Source organism: Mytilus galloprovincialis, chromosome 4 (genome assembly GCF_965363235.1).
Source record: "Mytilus galloprovincialis chromosome 4, xbMytGall1.hap1.1, whole genome shotgun sequence".
Lineage (NCBI taxonomy): Eukaryota > Metazoa > Mollusca > Bivalvia > Mytilida > Mytilidae > Mytilus > Mytilus galloprovincialis.
The window spans coordinates 19,636,508-19,661,185 of NC_134841.1; the positions used below are offsets into that span (position 1 = coordinate 19,636,508).

General features: G+C 32.9%; 2 protein-coding genes across 2 annotated transcripts; one reads left to right on the plus strand and one right to left on the minus strand.

Moving 5' to 3' along the window:
* Positions 1-4,314: 4,314 nt before the first annotated feature.
* LOC143071569 (protein toll-like) lies at positions 4,315-10,365 on the plus strand. The gene is made up of 2 exons (XM_076245958.1): positions 4,315-4,395; positions 7,344-10,365. Exon 2 carries the CDS (start codon positions 7,705-7,707, stop codon positions 9,724-9,726), a length of 2,022 nt encoding a protein of 673 aa, XP_076102073.1. The 5' UTR covers positions 4,315-4,395; positions 7,344-7,704; the 3' UTR covers positions 9,727-10,365.
* A 5,819-nt stretch (positions 10,366-16,184) lies between these two features.
* On the minus strand, positions 16,185-20,855 carry LOC143071570 (protein toll-like). Its single transcript, XM_076245959.1, has 2 exons — positions 20,750-20,855; positions 16,185-18,580 (listed from the first exon to the last, which is right to left on the minus strand). Exon 2 carries the CDS (start codon positions 18,549-18,551, stop codon positions 16,530-16,532), a length of 2,022 nt encoding a protein of 673 aa, XP_076102074.1. The 5' UTR covers positions 18,552-18,580; positions 20,750-20,855; the 3' UTR covers positions 16,185-16,529.
* Positions 20,856-24,678: the final 3,823 nt, after the last annotated feature.

Sequence of the window (24,678 nt, forward strand, 5' to 3'; positions counted from 1 at the left end):
GTTGCCGTCAAATCCACAGTTGACCAGGCGTAACTAAGGAGGGACCCGTCATTTTGAATTGGTTGAATCAACAAATGTTCGATTACTACTATATAATCGAAAATAAAACAACACCTACCTCGAATTCGCCGTTTTAATGTAATTTTATTCGAATTTGAAGCGTACAAGTAACGTAATTACCTCCAGTTTGTAAGTTTTCATTTGTATGACGTCACGTTTAGCCATGACGTCTTTGTGCCAAAAGCATTTATGAAAGAGGGACGAAAGACACCAAAGGGACAGTCAAACTCGTAAATCTAAAACAAACTGACAACGCCATGGCTAAAAATGAAAAAGACAAACAGAAAAACAATAGTACACATGACACAACATAGAAAACTAAAGAATAAACAACACGAACCCCACCAAAAACTAGGGGTGATCTCAGGTGCTCCGGAAGGGTAAGCAGATCCTGCTCCACATGCGGCACCCGTCGTGTTGCTTATGTGATTACAAATCCGGTAAAAAGTCTAATTCGGTAGGTCAAATTCATGAAAGGGAAGGGGATTGTAGTTACGACGTAAGGAACATATCCGATATCATTTGTGAAACGGTTATTCCATAACGGTCAACCAACTCGTGATGGCGTCCGTAAAATTTACGAAGGGATGATTTCAACTTCACCATTTGGAACTCTTGGTTTAATAGCTTCCTTGTGAGCAGTAACCCTCTATCAAGAAAATCATGATAGGAAATGCAAGCACGGGAATATCGTATCAATTGGGAGATATATACCCCGTATGCAGGTGCTGCTGGAATGTTGCTACTTAGAAATGGAAAGTTCACAATTGGAAAGCTGAAATCATCTCTTTTGTCGTAAAGTTTTGTCTTCAACCGACCCTCATTGTCAATTTCTAGATGTAAGTCAAGTTCAATGAAGTTTCGCGGATTTTTTTCTATTTGTCAAATCTAGACAATTTTTCAAGTTTTTCGTATTTTTTCTTTTTGAAATGCATTAGAATCGGAATAACAGTACTGTAGTTGAAGAGTTGCCACCGTCAATTTTGATTTGACGGTCGCAAATCTCCGTTTTACTGGCTCCGCTACGCGTCGCCAGTAAAACTGCATTTGCGACCGTCAAATCTACAATTGACGGTGGCAACTCTTCAACTACAGTACAGTTATTCCTTAAATAGTTCTCTTGAACATGCGTCACATATAAGCTATTGGCGTAAAGGAAACAATAGCATATAAATCAAACAACCATTAATGTATTTACTCTCGTAAGTTAATTCGATAATTTAACATGAATGATGTGTATAAGGATTGCAGTGAGTCTGTAAAGGAGTAAATAAGGCTATTAAATACATCATCAATATTTAGTATTTTTCGATAAATAAAATATTAAAGTATAGAACTTATTTCATGATACAAGTATAAGAAGTATCATCTTTATGTCAAAGATGTCTCTTTAATACATATAGATAATAAAATGAACTCCTGAATATCTAGCTTAATGTTTACTTAACCAACACAAGGTCTACACAAGAATACATTGATTATTGACTAATCAAAACAAGATTTAAACAACATGTAAACATTGATTTTTATCAATGATAATGTTGTAGAGTTTAGTTTACGTTTTGATGACACTTCGAGCTTCAATGTTAAGGAACGGACCAATGATACTTTTGCAGCAAGCATCAGGCATTATACCCTTAAAAAGGTGAGGAGTTCATTCAATACAAAAGTCAGTTTCTATCTTTACAAAATCTCGTCTTGCAAATTGTCTACTCCAGTTGCTTTCGCGTTGTCAGACACAAGGACCGCCCTTTTTGCATCAATATGTTGATGATCTTCCGTAAGGCCCGTGGTCCCGTCTCCTACAGTATTATACACAAAAATATTTGTTTCTCTTGAAGTCGTAAATTCAAGTCTGGTTAATGTGTTTTGAATTGGTAATCAACAAAGTAATTAATAAAAAAAACCAAATAGAAGTATTCATCGTTTTTCATCTCGGCTGGGCGTCTGTAATACCATGCAACACTGAACCATCAATAATATTTAAGTCAATGTTGATTCGCGTTTGGCTCTAGTATGACTTGTCAAACGTTGCTGTTTTAACAAATATATATATATATGTTCATAAAATTAAATAATTGTTCGTAAAAGCGAGTAAATGTTCCTTTAAAAAAAATCAAAATTTGTGTTCATAAAAAAGGATGTATGCTCATGAAAACGAATAATTGTTTACAAAAATTAACTATTTATGTATATAAACTTCATTTAATATTCATAAATACAAAACTTTCATTAGAAAATTATATGTTCATTAAAACAGAAAATAATTTAAATTTATCTTAATACGTTCAATAATCTGTCATACAAGTGAGAGGTTTAGCGCTATAAAACCAAGTTCAATTACACCATTTTCTACATTTGAAAATGCCTTTATCAAAGTCAGGAATATGACAGTTGTTGTCCATTCGTTTGATGTGTTTTATCATTTGATTTTGCAATTTGATTAGGGACTTTCCGTTTTGAATTTTCCTCGGAGTACAGTATTTTTGTGATTTTTATTTTTTGTATCAATAGATACCCTATTGCTTATAAGAAGCTGTGAAATATCTATTATCTCTTCACGGAGAGTATGTTTTTTCCTGCGGAAAAACTTTAAATTACATTGTCTTTGTATGTAAATCGTTCTACTACGAGTGCCTTGCTAAGGAATTAGGAATAACTAAGCACTCGGATAATCTCAATACAACAACATATCATTTGACAAGGATGACAGTTTTGCCAATCATTCGTCTTTTTAACCCTGTACACCACCATTACTCATGGGAAATTGAAATAAAAAGTCTAAATAAAATTATCTACAATGCTTTTCGACATAAAAGTAGCAGCATACGCTATAAATGTATTACTTTGGATCACCATACGGTGAATACACAGGTAAATCATGCTACACAGAGGAACAAGTGATCAGTATGCTGAAGTTTTTTATTGACAACATACTTGCTGAATTTGGAGGAAGAATTTTCAACAAATAATTGGCATTCTTATGTGAACAAACTGTTCGCCTCTCCTTGCATAACTTTTCTTATTTTCATATAGATCGGAGTTCTTTCAGACACTTGTCAAAAACAAGAAGATTAATTTCACATTCATATATATTAATGTTGTTTTTTCAAAATTTTCTGATTGAGTTCCATTAAAAAGTAAAATCACAAAAATACTGAACTCACGAAAAATCAAATCGGAAAGTCCCTAATTTATCCCCAAGAACAAGAATTTAAATAGAAACTACAGACTCGGCTTCCCCCGCCTTATTTTAAGACTTGTACCTCGAATTTGACATACACAGTCATCTAAGTATCAGATTCTTTTACAAAGAAGACCATTTTAATTTTGAAATGATCAATTTCCCCCTTTTTAGTAGAAATCTTCCAGCTTCACCTGCATGTGTGATATACATTTCCAAATTTATTCGGTATTCAAGAGCATGCAGCAACTACTCTGACTTTGTAAAACGTCATCAGTGTATGAGCAGATAGCTGATAAAAAAGATGGTATCTCAAAGAACGTATCGTCCTTTTTCTAAAAAGTTCATCTGAAGGTATCAAGTTCTTGTTTATAAATATTACGCATCAACTTCACAGATAATACACGATGGTCTTGATATACAAAGTATAAATTCTGGGTATTGACATTGTTATTCATCTTAATAAAGTGTTATAGTATAACATTCTTTTATTTGTCTTTATCAATATTACTTTTACTGTTTAGTCTGTTTTTGTTGGTATTTATTAGACGTGGCTCTGTACTTATACATCCCGTCATCCCGTCATTGTGTTATTGTTCTTTGATAATCTTTGTATTCTCGTCTTTCATTTAAGCTAATATGCTTTGTCTATTATATTCCTTTTCGTTTTTCTTTTTTACATCAGCTTATTCTCGGTTTCTTTTTTCTTTTCTTTTTCTTTGATTTCTTTCGACTCTCTTTCACTTTTTCGAATCCTATTCGAGACATGGGTAAGTTACAAACCAATAATAACAACAACAGAACATTATTCTATAATATTTATAAGTAAAAATAAGTTTTCAGAAGTGTTTGTACTTTGTTACCTTTACTTGCAATAAATATGGTAAGCATGCAAATACACATTGACTATATAAGTAATATAAATCATTTTGTTCTATCTTATAAGTAATATAAATCATTTTGTTCTATCTTTATCAATATTCGATATTTGATTTGTGTTTTAATATCGATTTTGAGACACTCTCGGTCTACCAATAGAAATATCGAATACATATAAAACCAGGAAGCCTAGTTTGTACATGTATATATTTAACTATTATAGATAATATACAACTCATTCATTTTGAGATAAAATATCAGCCAGGACACAGGTATGTTAATTTTCATTCTGAGTTATAAAAGTAACGGGTTTCAAACAATTCAAACGAATTTAATGATTTTTAATGGCTAGATTCTGTCATAGTTAACAATAGTTTTTAACAGTCATATTATCAGAGGAGACATATTTAGGAATTTGACAGGTTGCCCGGCCTTCTGAAGACTTTGTGCATGTCCAACTCTAGTGCGTGTAGCTTGGCTCCCTTTCTAAATCCCAGATACGCATCTGAGTCTTTTACTTGGTTTAAAATTAAAGAATACATGTATTACATATATATTTCACGCATATGTTTTCACTCTTTAAAGTAAAACGTTTGTTATGTGAGGATAAATGTGAAGCTTTTAACAGAATACAACTATCATTGTGTATTGTAAAACTAATCATGATATTATGAGTTGACGTAAAAGGTATTTCATTACACGCTCTTACTGTCACTTTCAAACAAACAATTTGGAAAAATCAACTACAACAGCCAACTGTTGAGTTGTTTATCTAAGCATTTAGACTTAAACATGTTTAGACTGTTTTACCCCGTTACGTCGACAAAGGCATTTAATTTCGTGATAAGATATACATAGAATTCTTGAATATGCATGTACTCATACAAATACATCTTCACTATAAAAAAGTAAAGTAATGTGAATTTGTTTTAAATGTAACTTACATATTATGAAATTTTATGGTGCAATTAGATAGTTCTACGCTACATTAATATAACTAACAGACGATAAATATTGGTGAACAACATCGAGATGCGAGGATATAGTAATACGATACCTTAAATTTGAATACCAATGAGGTCAAATGGATTTGCACGATGTTGGCACTTAATTAAACTAAAGATATGTAAAAGCACACTATAAGTCCTTTTCCCAGTGCAAAAGTATATGAACATTTCTCTTTTTTACATAAACATAAATGTTCTCAATTTTTTATTTCTAATCATAGTTTCACAGTTTCATACAAAAAGGCAACATCCAAATCGTAAGATCCCTTATCAAATAGCAAACTCAAAAGCTCAAATGCATCAAATGAATGAAAACAACAACTGTCATATTCAAAATATATTGTCCAAATGTCAAAAGTAAATACAACTACCTTGTTTGAAAATATTAAGGACAAATCATAGTATTAGGGACAAATCATAGTTTTAACAAAATTCTTATTTGAACAAACAGTTCATTGAGACTGAAATATTAAGATGTTTACTAGCTTTACTGACAATATATCAAATACATTTTGCGAACGGTTTGCTTACACAGACAGACGGCATATATTTTTGTTGGTAATTTAATTCGAAAAAATACTTGTATAAATATCTTACGAAAATTATGGTAATTAATCGATAATTACGCAAAAAACACCCCAAAAAGTCAAAACCTATAGTTGTTTCTTTGAATCATTTTGAACTCAAAATACATAACAATGACAATTGGCTTCCATAAAGGACCGCTGAGCTCATCTTTTCCTTGAGTTAATATTTTATACGTAAGAGAGAGAACATAAAAGAGCAGTTTAGTTGTTTCGTTTCTAAAAACTATTAAGTTAATATTTCAAACAGTTTAAACTAATGTGTTTGCCTCATCCAAATATATTCGATTTCTGCAATTTGTTTATAATAGTCATTGAGTATTTGAGCTGTTTGTGAAGTTCTATAAAATTGAGAATGGAAATTGGGAATGTGTCAAAGAGACAACAACCCGACCATAGAGCAGACAACAGCAGAAGGTCACCAACAGGTCTTCAATGCAGCGAGAAATTCCCGCACCCGGAGGCGTCCTTCAGCTGGCCCCTAAACAAATATATATTTACTAGTTCAGTGACAATGAACGCCATACTTAACTCCAAATTGTACACAGGAAATTAGAGTTAAAAATAATACAAGAATAACAAAGGCCAGAGGCTCCTGACTTGGAACAGGCACAAAATTGCGGCGGGGTTAAACATGTTTATGAGATCTCAACCCTCCCCTATACCTCTAGCCAATGCAGAAAAGTAAACGCACAACAATACGCACATTAAAATTCAGTTCAAGAGAAGTCAGAGTCTGATGTCAGAAGATGTAACCAAAGAAAATAAACCAAATGACAATAATACATACATAACATCAGACTACTAGCAGCGTCAGACTTCAATTAAATTGATTGAAAGATCATGTCTTCATCATATGAATATCAGGTACAATCCTTCCCGTGAGGAGTTTAGTATCATACCATCATAACATATATGAGAAGAACATAACCCGTGTCATGCCAACAACTGGTTTTTAAATAATGTGTTTAGTTCCAATGCAAAGACGCTATAAGTAAATCAATATTAACGCCAAAGTATGCAATCTTTAATCACCTGGCAACAGTATCGTAACTATATTATTTATGTTTATTTGACATCCTTTAACTGTTACCATATCTTTAAAATCTTTAAGCCCCTTATTATTATTGCATAATCAGAAAAATACACTATCTAAGTATTTTGTAATTTATTCATCAAACAATAAAGTTTTAAAAGTTTTAAAAGAGGGTTGATTAGTTACTTTTTGTCAAGTGAGAAATATTTTGTACCGTCTAAAAATAGTGAACGGTTTAGTAAAAATTAAGCAATAACTTTTTATTATACGTTTAATGAAAGTAAAGATATTAAGGAACTGCGAATGCAAATTGTTATATAGGGCAAAGTACTTCTGTTTACCATATCTGTCAAAACCATTATCTGTGTTTCCACTTCCACATGAACGGTGAATTAAAAAATCACATTAAAGAATGTGTAAAATAGACAAAAAAGGGTAACTCTGAGTTAATTTTACGATTTTTGTCTATGCAATCATGGCAATGGTGTGGAATTTCATTTACTTAGCACTTTCGTAATTTTGATTATTCTAAGTTTTGCGTTTACAAGTGTTTGAAATTGTCAGTATAATAAGTGTATTTCTTTCTATTACAGATATAAGGATAGTAACAGATATAAGATAGTAGCAAGTATAAGCATAGTAACATATATAAGGATAGTAACAGATATAATATAGTAGCAAGTATAAGCATAGTAACATATATAAGGATAGTAACAGATATAAGGATAGTAGCAGGTATAAGGATAGTAACAGATATAAGGATAGTTACATATATAAGGATAATAACAGATATAACGATAGTTACAGATATAAGGGTAGTAACAGATATAAGGATAGACTTAGTGACAGATATAAGGATAGTGACAGATATAAGGATAGACTTAGTGACAGATATAAGGATAGTAACAGATATAAGGATAGTGACAGATATAAAGATAGTAACAGACAATAAATATGCATCAACTGCCCTTGTTTGCACTACTACTTCTGCTAGTACCCTTTGTGTCAGGTCAGTGTTCGGATTCAACCGTCACCAATATTGATATGTCCAACCGAGGTATAACGGAAATCGACGAGTTATTATTCTCAAATTGTAATCCACAAGCTATCAGTATTGACCTGTCTGGAAACCAAATTACACATATAAATGCAACTTCTTTTGCATCCTATGATGCGGGACTTAGTCAAAAATATATTCCTTTGTTTTACCAACTGAAAACATTAAATTTGAATGATAATCAAATTAACTCAATAAATCCGGATGCTTTTAAATACACCAAAGTTCTGGACACACTAAACATGCGGAACAATCAGCTCCGGTCATTAGAATCTGATGTCTTTGAACCTATTGGCGACACATTGGTCACCTTGGTGTTGTCCAATAATGAAATCGAATCCATTGGTGATTCGATGTTTGGTACCAACCTAAAAAAACTTCGTCATGTTGACCTTTCATACAATAAAATGACATATATGGAAGCATGGCCGTATATTCCACCTTCTATCATAAAATTTGATCTTAGTCATAACGATGTGAATGAATTTACCAATCGACTTAACTGGACTTATAACCTGCAGGAACCTTATCATACCTATGTTGATTTAAGATACAATAAATTTACCAGATGGGACGATCAGTGGATCAAGAGTTACCAGAAACCTGGCGGGGATTTCGTAGGGGACTTTGTTACCTATCAGGCAGACATTACAAACAATAACTGGACATGCGATTGCCATATGCATTATTTGGTATCAAAAATTCAGAAATCCTTTTACAGGTATGCAAAATCGGAACTTTCAAATGTTAAATGTAGTAATCCGCCAAATCTTAGAGGACAACGTATCCTGACAGTAGACCTTAACGAATTTAATTGTGACGTAGCAAACTGTTCATTTGGATGCACGTGTACAAACATATCCGAAACAAAAATTTTACAAGTAGATTGTATGAATGGAAACTTAATTAAACTACCTATGAAACTACCAAACATTCCAGACAGAACAATAATGTTAGACGTTTCTAATAACAATATTTGGAAAATAGACCCAAGACCATATGTTGACCAACTCGTGAAATTCAATGCAGCGAATAATAAACTTGTATTTATTGATCAAGAGACTGTCAAGAATATGACGCAGTCAAATTTGTCTATGAACATATCGAACAATAATCTCAAGTTTTTACCGAACTCTATTCAAAATATAAAATATATTTCCATTAGTGACAATCCATTTATGTGTGACTGTAATATGACATGGATGAAAGGATGGCTTGAACTGGATTCTATAGTAGAACCGGATAAGTCCATTACATGTAAAACAAAAGAAGGAGACGTCCATAAGATAATTGACGTTACAGAAAGCCTACTCGACTGTAATTATGATACTGAAATCGGTTTGGCAGTTGGTTTTGGTATTCTGTTAATTCTGGTCGTGATAGGGATCGTTTGGGCTAAGCGTTGTCCATATGAGACAAAAGTTCTCGTTTTCAAGTTTTTTAGAATCCATCCTAGTGATAAATATAAGATTGATGACGAAGTGAAATCGTACGATGCTTACATCTCATTTGATGATGAGAATATACACATACGACAATGGGTGATACGAAAACTGAAGAAACGTTTAGAGGAGAAGAAACAAGAATTATTTATACCGGTCATTCATGCGACATTGGGCGACGATAGGGCAGATCAGATTGTAAGATCTATGGAAAACAGTAAAAGAGTGATCATTATACTATCAGACAAATATGATGAAAATGAATGGAGTGTTTTTGAATGTCAGCAGGCGGAAATGCTGAATCCTAATGAAGGTAGAATTATATTCATTAAATATCATCCTGAAGCTGAGGACATGGTACAAAAAGAACCATGGAAATCTCGCGTAAAGGATAGAAAAGTTTTAGCAATAGGCGAAAAATCTAGTGAACACCAATGGTTTTGGGACAAACTTAAATATGAACTTCCGGTAAAATAGTTTTTCACAAACGATATTACAGAAAACAAATTCTAAATATTATTCAATGTTTTGTGAAATCAATGTTCCTTTTGTGTCATCGTAAAATCGGATAAAAAGTTGATGCGTTATAAAGGCCTTAGATATATCTGTGCTAAAGCTTCTGACTCTAATATACAGTATTGTCAAGAAAAATAATGAAATCATACATGTACAAACTTTACATATTTTAAAACAATATGAATGGTTGTCAGAAGAACGTGTTATTTAAAAGGTGTGCTTGATATGTAGTGTACCATGTAGTTATTGCCTTGAACAGTGCATTTTTTATACTTGTTTAAATATATGCCCTGGAAATTGAACAACTAATTGATATTAAACGTTAACGACTACTTTATTGGTGAAAAGCTCTGGTACGAAACATCCAGCGACTCTTTTTATGAACATTTTAGTATAACTTAAGATAAACGTTTATCTTTAAAGATTTTTTGTGAAAAGAGTCGCTGCATTGTTACTCATACAGAAAATAAAGATGATAAAAGAAATTGGGAGGATGTTAAACTGTTTTTTGCTAATTTAGTAATTTGACTGTCATAAAAGTGTGGGAAAGATTGTTTGCTTAAACACTTAATGAAATAAAGTTCTCTGTTTAGTGCAAAATTATGAAAATATTGCGCCATCTGTAACGGTTACATTAATTCGTCAAGTACATTTTTAATGAATATCTCTAGCAGAAACGTCTGTTGTCTTTGAAACTGTATGTTTGACGAGAAACGCCATTTTTTTAAGAGCGAGCTAAAGATTTGTCTTTTAATCTGCATGTTTGACGAAAAACACTATGTTGAGTGCGATCTTGAGCTTTTCCAAATTAAGGAACGGAACACTTGCAACAACTCTGATTGATCTGTAGGTGGCACAATCAGGGTTGGCAAAGTATTACACGCTCGTTAAAACCAACGTTTGGCAATACGCATACAACCATGGTTTTTGTCAACCCTGAGCATAAATAAGGCAAATGTTTTTCCGTAAAAGAGTTAAAAGATACAAAAGGGAATCCTTACTCATTAGTTAAATATATATGTATTGATTCTAAAACATGAAATACCTTTCAATTTTGAATTTTGTATACGGAAGTTTTTTGTAATTGTTCATTTTGTGAATCAAACGAAACATCAGAAGAAACGAATCCTGCAAATTGAATGACAAATTGCTACATACAAGTCTTATAATCATCGGCACATTTGCCCCTTTACTCCTAAAGCGCTACTACAATTTGTTTGACAGAACTGAAAGAGAAATTTTCAAATCTTGGGGAATTTAAGGGATCAAAATCCAAAAGATTTAGAATAAAAACGTAATGAAGATCGTTGTCGCCGACGACAGAAGCATTAGTTTCGTCGTTGTCTGTTTGATTTGTTTTCACGCTACATGTAACTGTAGTAATTATTCGCCGTTCCTGTATAGTAGTATCTTACTTCCGTATTACAGCAGATTTTATTGATAGTCTCATTGTGGTTTGGAGAATATATAAACATGGTTGCAGTCGCCCTAACAACTTTTTTTGTTATTTTCAATCCAATTATGATGCGATTTTTAGTTTGAATTAGTTAACCTTGTTTTGCAAGTAGACAAATTCCCGGTATAGGTGGGATTCGTTTGCTAATTCTTTCGTTTACTATATAGCAGTTTGTGGATTCGTTTGCTAATTCTTTCGTTTACTATATAGTGGTTTGTGGATTCGTTTGCTAATTCTTTCGTTTACTATATAGCGGTTTGTGGATTCGCTCAGTAATTCTTTCGTTTACTGTATAGTGGTTTGTGGATTCGTTTGGTAATTCTTTCGTTTACTATATAGCAGTTTGTGGATTCGTTTGGTAATTCTTTCGTTTACTATATAGTGTTTTGTGGATTCGTTTATTAATTCATTCGTTTACTATATAGTTTTTTTGTGGATACCTTTTCGTTATTTTATATTCTTTCTACCATTGCGTAATCAAATTGACTAAAATCCCGTTCCCTATTCACGAATGTGACATTCCGAATAAAACTATTTGCCGGGTTTGTAAAAACATGAGCAACAACGACGGGTGCCACATGTGGAACAGGATCTGCTCAACCTTCAGCTCTTATTAGAAAGATTAATATGTTAGATATACTTACTGGGGTGTGATGAGGTGATTGAAGGTATAAACTTTCTCCTTGATAATATTTATGTACGTTTCGGAAACAACGTTTATCGACAAGTTGTAGGTATTCCAATAGACACTAAGTGCGTCCCTTTAATATAAGACTTGTGTTTGTACTGTTATGAATCACAGTTTACGACCAAATTCAGTAAAGACCTGTCTTAATAGACCACTTTCGAGTTCATCCGTCACCGGCAAAAACTCGTCAATTATACGCGCCTTTATGACGTCATTTACCAGATAGAGGGGGTCGCCTGTATCCCTGCACTATTTACGTTCATCAAGCGTCTAAGTGATCGTCATTGTGCAGGATAAACTAGAAATAATGGTTGTTCTGTAGGTACATTATGACAATTCCCTAATAACAGCAATGCTGATTGTCAATTTTGAGAATTCAATTTGCCGAATAATTCGTACAATATAGAATTATAGTTTTCTAATTACTCGCTCAACATTGGAATGGAAGTGACGACGCCCCTAAACGAACAAATGAAGTTCACTAAAACCAGAGTTTTTGACGGAAATGCACCGAACTCGAAAGTTGTCTATTGCAGTAAATTCAATAATACTTACCGTTACTTTGATGATGTTTTTGGTAAATAATCAAGAATTGTCTAAATACACTGCTGAAGTTTACCTAAAAGAAACTTACTTTATATAAATCAAATTTAAACGTTGATAACTCTCCTTTTCTAGATTTTAATATTTAGGTTTTACACGGGAAATCTCACACTAAAATGTTCGACAAAAGGGACAACTTTTCGTTTCCTATTGTTAATTTTCCGTTTTTGGATGGTGATGTTCATTTGGCACCATCTTACGGGGTTAATATTTCACAAGTAGTTCGCTACGCCGTGTCTGTTGTGACTTTTTTTTTTTTTTTATAAACGAACGTAATCTATGCATTACTGGTAAATTATTAAGTCAGGGATTTCGGGATATTAAGATGTGATATGATTGACACATAAATTAACAAATTATAGGTCACCGTACGGCTGTATTACCTTAATGAGTAAGAACGCTGAATGTTTCGTGTCCCTGAGTGTGTAACCAAAATAGTAGTTAGAACTTTTGTGTTAACATGAAATATCAATTTAATGTTCAGTTTCCAATACATAGATTGCACACCTTTTCAAAATTATTGATTTATATGCTTCAAGAGAGTTGAAAGATACCAAAGGGACATGCAAACTCATATGATGTAAAAAACAAACCGACAACACCATGGCTAAACAGAAGAAAAAACCCAAGACAAACAGCATTACACAAACCACAAACTAAAGATTGAGCAACACGTGGGATGATCTCAGGTGCTGCGAAACCAGGGTAAGCAGATCCTGATCTGTATGTGGCACCTGTCGTGTTGCTCGTGTTAGTACAAACATAGAAATAAATCTGATTCAACTTGGGATTCGAGCGCCACTGATAAATCGCAAATATACGAAAGACGTGTCTGGCTTTAAGTTACAACCCCAATATCTTTTTAAGTTTTTATAACTTCGTGTATAAACTTTCGTTTACCATTTATAAGACATACATGTACTCGAGTGAACGAAAACAGAATTGACTACTGTAACCCAGAAATCAACTATGACTAGTGCTCTAATTAAAGTGTTTATACCAATCATATCCATTTTGAACACTACAATGAATGTTTTTTTCATTAATCAGTGTTTTAGATTAAGCGCAAGATTTTGTTCCTATGATGCCGAATACTGTCATTTAAATGCATTCGTGATTAGCTCAACAGTATTTCATTGTAAGTTGAAAATACTATAGTCTATGTATTACTTGTTTAAATTTTATAATAAAAATGTTATACATAAGACTTTTTAGGTATCCTTAGATGTAAAATCGAATACTTTGCTTGAGAATTAAAGGGAGATATATCTTCAAAAATTTCGAAATAGAATTTAACTGCTCTAAGGTTTTGGCTACTCTGAAGAAGTTGAATAATTCAGATTCATTGCAAAATTGTTCGTTTTTATTTAATGATGTATATAATTATGAAATGTTATGCAATGCAATCATACTATTATATTAATTATGCATGCACAATTAGATAATTATGAATGAAAAGTGTAAACTGTATTAAAAATGAAGATAATGTGTGATTTTCTTATAAAACAAGTTTATAACCAAGTTTGTATACATGTGTCAAAACATGCCAATACAAAATTTTCCAAATTTATAAATGTACTTAAACTAAGTAGTTCGTTCTTTAAATAATTGATTAAATTCAAGTTTTATATTCTGTTATAGATATAAAATTCAAATGTAAGCTTATTTGTTCTTGTGTTCATACCTAAATGAGTTGTAAGACCTTTATGATTTCCCGAATCATAGTTGTTTGAATATATCGTTTATAGAGATCAACGGTCCGTCAACTACGAGATCAAACCTCGATCGTGGTGTGGTTTAAGCGGTGTCAAACTGATTGCAGATAGTCTGATGTTTTCACCGCAGCGCAAAACTTGTGTCCGACACTAATAAAAACTACCTAGTGGTGTTATACGCCAACGAACAACTAACTGAACGATTTTCGTACAGACGAATTAATGAGTTCATTATAATTTAGCCTTAGTACACCTATCAAAATTTGCTTCTTATACATTTTAGTATCATAGATATATATTTATATATTTATATTTATATACATAAGCTTTGATTTTTTTACTTCAATAGTGTGATATTTCAAACGAAGTAAACAAAGAGATTTACTAACTGCATTCACGTTATCGATTTCATATTTAACTTTTAATCGATTTGCACCAATATTTACCTGCTTTGACAACTTCCGCGTTTAACTGCTGGATTAAACTCAATTATCCAATAGAATTTTTCATACCACCAAACATATAATGTAACAATGAATGCGTAACAAAAGTTAGAAAGTTTATTCACTTGTAGTGAATGCCTTTATTTTTTTTTAGTAATAAAGGGTTTTCATTTGACATAGAGGGTTCTTGCTTACATCGAATCCGATCGAATTAAAACTGTCTACGACATGGTAAAAAAATTATAAAATAACGAGAAGACGTTCTAATATAGATTTTCTTAATTTGTATACTAGGTATAGCTCGCTCTCAACATGCATTGAGTGTCTCTTCAAACATGTTTACGGATTACAAAAAAGTCTCTATTCGGGGTATTCATTGAATATTTCCGTAACGCCATATTGCGATATTTTAATATAATTCATAATTATTGCACTAAGCATAGTCCCTCATTTTATTTCAACAAAACATCCTGATCTACAATGTCGAGTCAGTCAAATTATTATATACGCACAAGTTTTATTTGAAAAAAATTTGTCACCTTCCCAGCTTATTTTAACAAACCTTTATTTCCTCAACGAGTATCAATGCTGGATGTTTTGTACATGAGGGTAATACCAGTCAAGTAGTCAGTACTTAAGTGTTGACATGGAATATGTACATGAGGGTAATACCAGTCAAGTAGTCAGTACTTAAGTGTTGACATGGAATATGTACATGAGGGTAATACCAGTCAAGTAGTCAGTACTTAAGTGTTGACATGGAATATGTACATGAGGGTAATACCAGTCAAGTAGTCAGTACTTAAGTGTTCACATGGAATATCAATTACATGTTCAAATCCAATACATATATTGCCTAAGCCGTTATGAGCACAACTTTTCAAAATTTTAAATTTATATGCTCTTCAAAAGAGGCAAAAGATACCAGGAGAGATTAAAACTCATCAGTCGAAAAAAAAAACTTGACAACGCCATGGCTAAAAAAAACCAAAGACAAATAAACAAACAACAGTACACAAAACACTGCATAGAAAACTAAAGACTAAGCAGTACGAACCCCACCCAAACTTGGGAAGATCTCATACGCTCCAAAATTAGTATAAATAGAACTCCTGCTTGTTGCACCCGTCGTGTTACTCATAATAGTACAAATCCGGAAATAAGTCTTATTCAACGTCCAACTGTTTCGATTGAACGTCACTGCTGAATCGCAAATAGACGAGACTAGTGTATTGCTTTCTAAGTTATAATCCAATTATCCTTGATGAATTCTTATAACTTCATGACATTTTCGCTTACAATATAACCTACTCGAGTCAACGAAAAACAGAATTGTCTACTTAAATTGCGAAACCAACTATGACTAGTGCTTTTCTTATTAATTTTTTACCTACTATATCCAATTTGAACAGTTTACAATGAATGCATTTATTTGTTTTAAGATTTTGCGTATCATTATATTGTCTCTCCCTCTTAAAAGGAAGAGGTTGGTTACAATAAATGGAGTATTATAATTGGAATAAAACATTTTAATTGCATACACATAATATCAACACAATACACTGTACATATCACTGACAATACAGTTCAATGAACACCTTTAAAATAACACGTTCTTCTGACCACCATAAACAATGTATAATTATCTCAAATATGTCAAGTTTGTACATTTATGATGACATTGTTCTTCTTTACAATAAAGAACACCAGACGCTTCGGCACAGAGATCTGATGCAGAGCCTCCATGACGACGCGAATTTTTATCCGATGTAACGATCTTACGACTGAGATCATACTTTGATGTCGCGACGGCTGCACAATGACTAGAATTTGTTTTATGTAATATCGTTAATGAATAATTATTTTACCGGAAGTTCATATTTAAGTTTGTCCCAAAACCATCGATGTTCACTAGATTTTTCGCCTATTGCTAAAACTTTTCTATCCTTTACACGGGATTTCCATGGTTCTTTTTTTACCATGTCTTCAGCTTCAGGATGATATTTAATGAATATAATTCTTCCTTCATTAGGATTCAGCATTTCCGCCTGCTGACATTCAAAAACACTCCATTCATTTTCATCATATTTGTCTGAAAGTATAATAATCACTCTTTTACTGTTTTCCATAGATCTGACAATCTGATCTGCTCTATCTTCGCCCAATGTCGCGTGAATGACCGGTATAAATAGTTCTTGTTTCTTCTCCTCTAAACGTTTCTTCAGTTTTCTTGTCACCCATTGTCGTATGTGTATGTTATCATCATCAAATGAGATGTAGGCATCGTACGATTTCACTTCTTCGTCAATCTTATATTTATCACTGGGATGGATTCTAAAAAACTTAAAAACGAGAACTTTTGTCTCATATGGACAACGCTTAGCCCAAACGATCCCTATCACGACCAGAATTAACAGAATACCAAAACCAACTGCCAAACCGATTTCAGTATCATAATTACAGTCGAGTAGGCTTTCTGTAACGTCAATTATCTTATGGACGTCTCCTTCTTTTGTTTGACATGTAACGGACTTATCCGGTTCTACTATAGAATCCAGTTCAAGCCATCCTTTCATCCATGTCATATTACAGTCACACATAAATGGATTGTTATAAATGGAAATAGATTGCACATTTTGAATAGAGTTTGGCAAAAACTTGAGATTATTATTCGATATGTTCATTGACAACTTTGACTGCGTCATATTTTTGACAGTCTCTTGATCGATAAACACAAGTATATTATTTGCTACATTAAGTTTCACGAGTTTGTCAACATATGGTCTTGGGTCTATTTTCCAAATACTGTTATTAGAAACATCTAACGTTATGGTTCTGTCTGGAATGTCTGGTAGTTTCATTGGTAGCTTATATAAGTTTCCATTCATACAATCTACTTGTAATATTTGAGTTTCGGATATATTTGTACACGTGCATCCAAATGAACAGTTTGCTACGTCACAATTAAACTCGTTCAGGTCTACGTTCATGAGACGTTGTCCACTAAGGTTGGGCGGATTTCCACATTCAACATGTAAAAGTTCTGATTCTGCATACCTATAAAACGAGTCCTGAATCTTTGATGCCATGTAGTGCATATGACAATCGCATGTCCAGTTGTTGTTTGTAATGTCCAGCCGATAGGTAACAAAGTCCCCCACGAAATCACCGCCTGGTTTTTGGTATCTCCTGAACCACTCATCGTCCCATCTGGCAAATTTATTGTATCTTAAATCAACGTAAGCATGATAAGGTTCCTGTAGGTCATATGTCCAATTCAGATTATTTTTGAATTCATTCACGTCGTTATGACTAAGATCAAATCTTATGATAGAAGGTGGAATATACGGCCATGCTTCCATATATGTCATTTTATTGTATGAAAGGTCAACATGACGAAGTTTTTTTAGGTTGGTACCAAACATCGAACTACCAATGGATGATATTTCATTATGTGACAACTCCAAGGTGACCAATGTGTCGCCAATAGGTTCAAAGACCTCAGCTTCTAATGACCGGAGCTGATTGTTATTCATTTTCAGTGTCTCCAGAACTTTTGTGTATTTAAAAGCATCATGGTCTATTGAGCTAATTTGGTTATCATCTAAATTTAATGTTTTCAGTTGGTAAAACAAAGGAATATACTTCTGACTAAGTCCCCCGTCATAGGATGAAAAAGAAGTTGCATTTATATGTGTTATTTGGTTTCCAGACATATCAATACTTATTGCTTGTGGGTTACAGTTTGCGAACAATGACTCGTCGATTTCCGTTATACCTCGGTTGGACATATCAATGTTGGTGAGGGTTTGATCCGAACACTGACCTGACACAAATGGTACAAACAGAAGGAGTACTGCGAACAAGGGCAGTTCATGCATATTTATTGTCTGTCATTGATTCCTTTTAACTGAAATAGAAAAATATACATTTAACATACTGAAAACTTCAAAAACCAGTATAGATGCATAATTTATAACAAATAAAAGTACTAGCAATCGAACTCAGTTGCTCTCTATTTTATAGACTCACAACCTAAAATCAATATAAGTATAAAGTTCGACTTCCTGGTCTGGTTTACAAATTCGTAAACGTTTTCTTCCGTTTCTTAATTCACGCATTCGCGTAGAAGTGCAAAATTAATATATGAATTTATTCAGATATTATAAACAAAGAACTTTGCCCTGTACAGCAATTTGCATTCACAGGTCTATGGATCGCTACTTTAATTTGATTTTAAAGTAAAAGTAACTGCTTAAATAAACTCATAATAGATAGCAGGACTAAATTCTGTATATACGCCAGACGCGCGTTTCGTCTACAAAAGACTCATCAGTGACAGCTCAAATCCAAAAAAGTTAAAAAGGCCAAATAAAGTACGAAGTTGAAGAGCATTGCTACTATTTTTGGACAGGGTTTGTGTGTAGTATATCTCAATTGACATAAACTGACTAAACAATCTCTTTTCAAAACTTTATTGTCTGATTAATGCACAAAAAAAAATAATAGTATAATGTTGACTTTCATGCAAGTTTTTCATTAAATAATGAAATAAAATTGAGAATGGAAATGGGGAATGTGTCAAAGAGACAACAACCCGACCAAATAAAAAACAACAGCAGAAGGTCAGTTGGTTTATGATTTTGAAGATTAGGTGAACACGATGTCAAATACACATAAAACTTAACAAACTGTTAAAAAAAATCACAAAACCTGATACACAAACTGTAGAAATCGACTCATTTGCCATACACGGTATGGTAAATGTATGAAACAGCCCAGATGTCCTTATGTATTATCCCACCTTTGTTAAATGTAAATCTGTCTTAGCTTGTACGCGTATATATTAACAAGTGAACACAAAGTTGGGCCTAGGGCTGCCTTGTAAGATGCCGAGTGACACTATTAATTTGTATTGATAGTTTTACGAATGATTCAAAGCAACAACTGAATGTGTTTTTCTTGATATAACGAAGGAATTATTTTGCAGATGAAACTGAGGACTAATTATCGTAGTTTTTAGCATATTATATGTAATAGTGAAAATCAAAAAACCATTTGATATACTGTCAATAAAGATATAAAACATCTTACTGGTGTCAGTCACCATGAATTGTTTGTTGGAATAAAAATGTTTATCTCCACCTTCATTTAAGTTTGCCATTTTAGAATAAAACCATGTTGGACATTTGTTATTAATCAATTTTAGAAATGAAAATGCAGAGAACTTTAGGTTAGAAAAGACAAATATTCATACTATAGTTTGGCATTGGGAATATAACTTGTGCTTTTACATATCTTTTGGCCAATTTAGGGTATAATCGTTTATTTGTATAAATTGGTATTGTTGCTCAATGATTGTCGTTTGTTGATGTGGTTCATAAGTGTTTCTCGTTTCTCGTTTTATTTTTTTTATTGAGATTAGAACGTTGGCTTTCCGGTTTGAATGGTGTTACACTAGTCATCTTTGGGGCCCTTTATAGCTATCTGTTCGATGTGAAACGAGGATCTGTGTTGAAGGCGGTAGTTTGACTTTTAATGGTTTACTTTTTGCTAATTGTGACTTGGAGAGAATGAGAGAGTTGTCTCATTGGCTTCTTATATCTATATTTTCCATCAACCCATCACATCATGATTAAATTCTAAATTGTTTACAATAATAAATGATGGTGTGTATTCTATTGACATAATTTCCAACACTGACTAACTTTTTATTTTAAAGTGCACATACATATACATGTAATGTACATGTACATGACTTTACATATATAAATATAGATGTATTTATACTACATGTATAATAATCAGACACGTATCCGAGATTTTGATAGGGGGCAAGCTAGGAAACGTTAAGAGCAGAACATGTGAAAAGTATATGCATTAACCGTACATATATTTTCATGAGGGGACCCACCCCTACCTCAGCCATTAGTCCATCTCCTCTGATACTACATGTATGACCATTAAAAGCTACTATTAACTATATGTTCCTGTATTAACTTAAAAATACATCGCGAAGCAGTTAATTTCATCGTTGTAACCCGTTATTTTATAAATCGGAATATAAAAATTCACATACCTGTGTTCTAGTTGATATTTAAACCCTAAGTGAATCAGTTGTGGATTACCTACAATAGTTAAATGTATACAAACTAGACTTCCTCGTTTAATTTTATTCGATATTTCTATTGGTGGGCTAAGAGTGCTGAGTGAATATTTAAAGGCAAATCAAATACTGTATATTTATAAAAGTAGAAAAACCATTTTATATTACTTATATAGTCAATGTGCACTTGACCTTAATATATTTACTAGTATTATATGTATAGGAAACACGAGACGATGTGTGTGACAAAAAAAAGTACTTAGACCTTCTTGTTACTTATCAATGAAAATAAAACAAAGGATTATATAATAACGGAAAAATGTTGTTATAATTATTGGTTAATAACTTAGCCAGATCTCGATTTACCAGCCCAGTAGTCAGCACTTCGGTGTTGACATGAATATCAATTATATGGTCATTTTCAGTGGCGTAGTTGGGTGATTTTTACGTGTACGCCCAAACCTTGGCGAGGGATATGAGAGGTGCCAACCGCTCAATGTTGAAGCACCTGCGGGTAGTGGGTTCGAAAGGGACAAAGCCCCTAAAAGCTATCGAGAATGAGATACCATAATGATTCCTGTCAGTAAATAATCATTGATAGCAACATACTTTTGAATCTAAATGGTTTATTTATGCTATTGTTTCAGAAAAGGGGAGAAGGTTTGGATCCATTTAAACGTTTAATCCCGCTGCAAATGTTTGCACCTGTCCTAAGTCAGGAATCTGATGTACATGTACAGTAGTTGTCGTTTGTTTATGTAAGTTACACGTGTTTGTCGTTTGTCGTTTTTTTTAATTTTATATAGATTAGACCGTTAGTTTTCCCGTTTGAAAGGTTTTACACTAGTAATTTTGGGGGCAGAATAAATTTGCGCCAATTGCAGTTTTGAAAAGGTATTAATTGCACCACTCTCTTTTATTTTGATGGTATTAATTGCGCCAATAAATGAAATGAAATTGCGCCACATTTACCTGTAATATTTTTTACTTATATCATACCTGTACATGTTTTACCTATATCATACATGTACTATTATTAAAATTTCCACTTAAGATTTTATTGAACACTCATCAAATTTAAGAAAACTTGCCAAAAAATAAATTGTTTAGTAATAGAATATTTTTTTCACGAGTCAAGAGTGTTTGATATACTATTCAAGAAAATAGAGTCTGATAGAGGAAAAACCGGTCATCATTGTTGAAGAACACAAAATTCCGTCAGGCATTTGTACAGAAAACTGGAGAAATAAGGTGGAGATGTAACAGTTAAGGAAAACTGGAGAAATAAGGTGGAGATGTACAGTTAAGTCGTGTTGTGCTAGGTTATTCACAGATGAATCGTGTACAATTATTATATGTCATGAAACAAAAGTCCAGAAATAAGAACGTCAAATTTTGAGAACGTGCAAAAGAAAAGCAACCGATATGTTGCCAGAGACACCTTCAAAAATAAAAAAATTCAGAGCTCTTCAAAATTGAAGAAGAAAATTTAGAAAAGAAAGATTTAAAATATGTGCGTCAGTCAATGTATATGGAGAGAATAAAACTGCATCCGGCTGTAACCTAAAAGTCAAGCAGAATTTCACAGAATATTGGATGATATTGGTGTTGTTAAACAAAGATGATGACTTTGTATTGTGTTACGAGCCAGAAAGCGGGATAATTTTATTAGGATGATTGTTTCATTGGCGCAAATGATACCTATAGTTTTGAAAATTAGGTTGCGCAAAAGAAGTATTGGCGAAATTAATTTGTGGCGCAAATGAGTTAATTTTTGGCGCAAAAAGATATCGCCCAATTTTGGGGCCCTTTATAGCTTGTTGTTTGGTGTGAGCCAAGGCTCCGTGATGAAGGCCGTACATTGACCTATAATGGTTTACTTTTTTAAAATTGTTATTTGGATGGAGAGTTGTCTCATTGGCACTCACACTACATCTTCCTATATCTATTTGTTTTGGTTAAATTTTGTAATATGTTAACTTATTCATCGTGTTAAACTGGAAGCTAGCCAAATGGTCATTGGTTTTAGAGAAAACTTCCAAACCAATATTACTTTTAAATAAGTTTAAAGGGTGCCGTGAGTGAGCATACAATCGACAAAAGCACCTTTTAATGAACACAAAAAAATATTTTTAAAAGGTGCAATATCAAAAAATTCTGGAACACCTTGGATTTCTTCCCACAAAAAGTGAATCAATTTATCATTCCTTTAAAGGGATTTAAAAAAAATCTAAAATTTTCTTTTGATATTTTTTCTTGATCTGGTACATTTCACGACAATCTATGAAGGTTTATAAATTGAGAATGTAAAACAAATAATTGCGTAAAGAAGAGTCCGGCTCTCTTTCTATCAGAAAAGAACAGAAAAATGAGCGAAAACAAATGCTTTCAAAATTTTAGCTTTAGACATTAGTCATAGAAAAAGCTTTTCCGGCATTTTCATAAAATTCGATGAAGGTTCGACAAGTAGTTAATGTAATTGAGAAATAACAAAATGTAAGCCCAAACAGCGACCACTTATTATTTGCAGAAAGAAATACATTTTGTCCTTAAAATGTGGGAAAACTAAAGATATAATTGCATTATTATATTGCTCTGAATACTCTTTTGATCATAAACAGTTTCTGTCCAACTTTCGTAAAATTTCACGGAGAGTCCATCAAAAGATTTTATTCACATTTGGAACCTAAATATTGACGCCGCTTTGTCTCGCTTTTGGGACATAAATCACAGGCTCGACAAAAATACAAACAGCATATCGAATCTGAGCAGATAGTGAATTGATTTAAATATAAGAAAAGTGCGTAGAATTCATAGTAGATTCAGACTTTTACAAAAGATACGAACAAATATATTAAATGATCTATTTGATTAAATTTAGTCCCTTTTTATTCAAAATTACAATCCATTGAAAAAAGAAGCACAAGGCTGATGTGCTTTTGACCAATTTTTCTTATTCTATGTCAATTATTTGTTTTATTTTCAAAATTCAAGTGGACGCCCGGCCGTTTTGATGTAAACGTAGCTTCGCGCATGAATTTTATAGGTTTTCTGTTTACAGGACTTTGAATTTTTCGAAAAACTAAGGATTTTCTTGTCCCAGGAATAGATTACCTTAGCCGTATTTGGCACAACTTTTTGGAATTTTGAGTCCTTAGTGCTCTTCGGCTTTGTGCTTGTTTGGCTTTATAATTATTTTGGTCTGAGCGTCACTGGTGGGTCTTGTGTTGAATTATAATCCTGGTACCTTTGATAACGTTTTAAGCATGGTCTTTTACTGTTATTGTTGTCTGTGTATGAGTCAAAGATTATAAATTTACACTCATATACATTGATTTAGAATAGTAGAAAGATTGTAGTTTCGAACATATATGGACCATAGATAAACCATATATGGATAAAGTTACGAGCATCACTGAAGAGACATGTATTGTCGAAATGCGCATCTGGTGCAGGAAAATTGGTACTGTTAATGTTATTACTATCACTGGGTCGATGCCTCTGCTGGTGGACTGCTAGTACCCGAGGGTATCACCAGCCCAGTAGCCAGTACTTCGGTACTGGCATGAAAATACGGATTTTTGTGTTATATAAAATTGCTGTTACAATATGTTAGAAATTATTATAAATTAAGGAATGTATCTCCCTCATGCAAAGCTCTGATTCCTTTCACGGATTTGGCTATACTTTTTGGACCTTTTGAATTATAGCTCTTCATCTTTTATATAAACTTTGGATTTCAAATATTTTGGCCACGAGCATCACTGAAGAGACATGTATTGTCGAAATGCGCATTTGGTGCAGGAATATTGGTACCGTTAATGTTATTATTCTTTTAAGATCACTTTTGTTCATGAAGTTGTCAATAATTCTGCGTATTTTTATTCTAATACTCAAATATG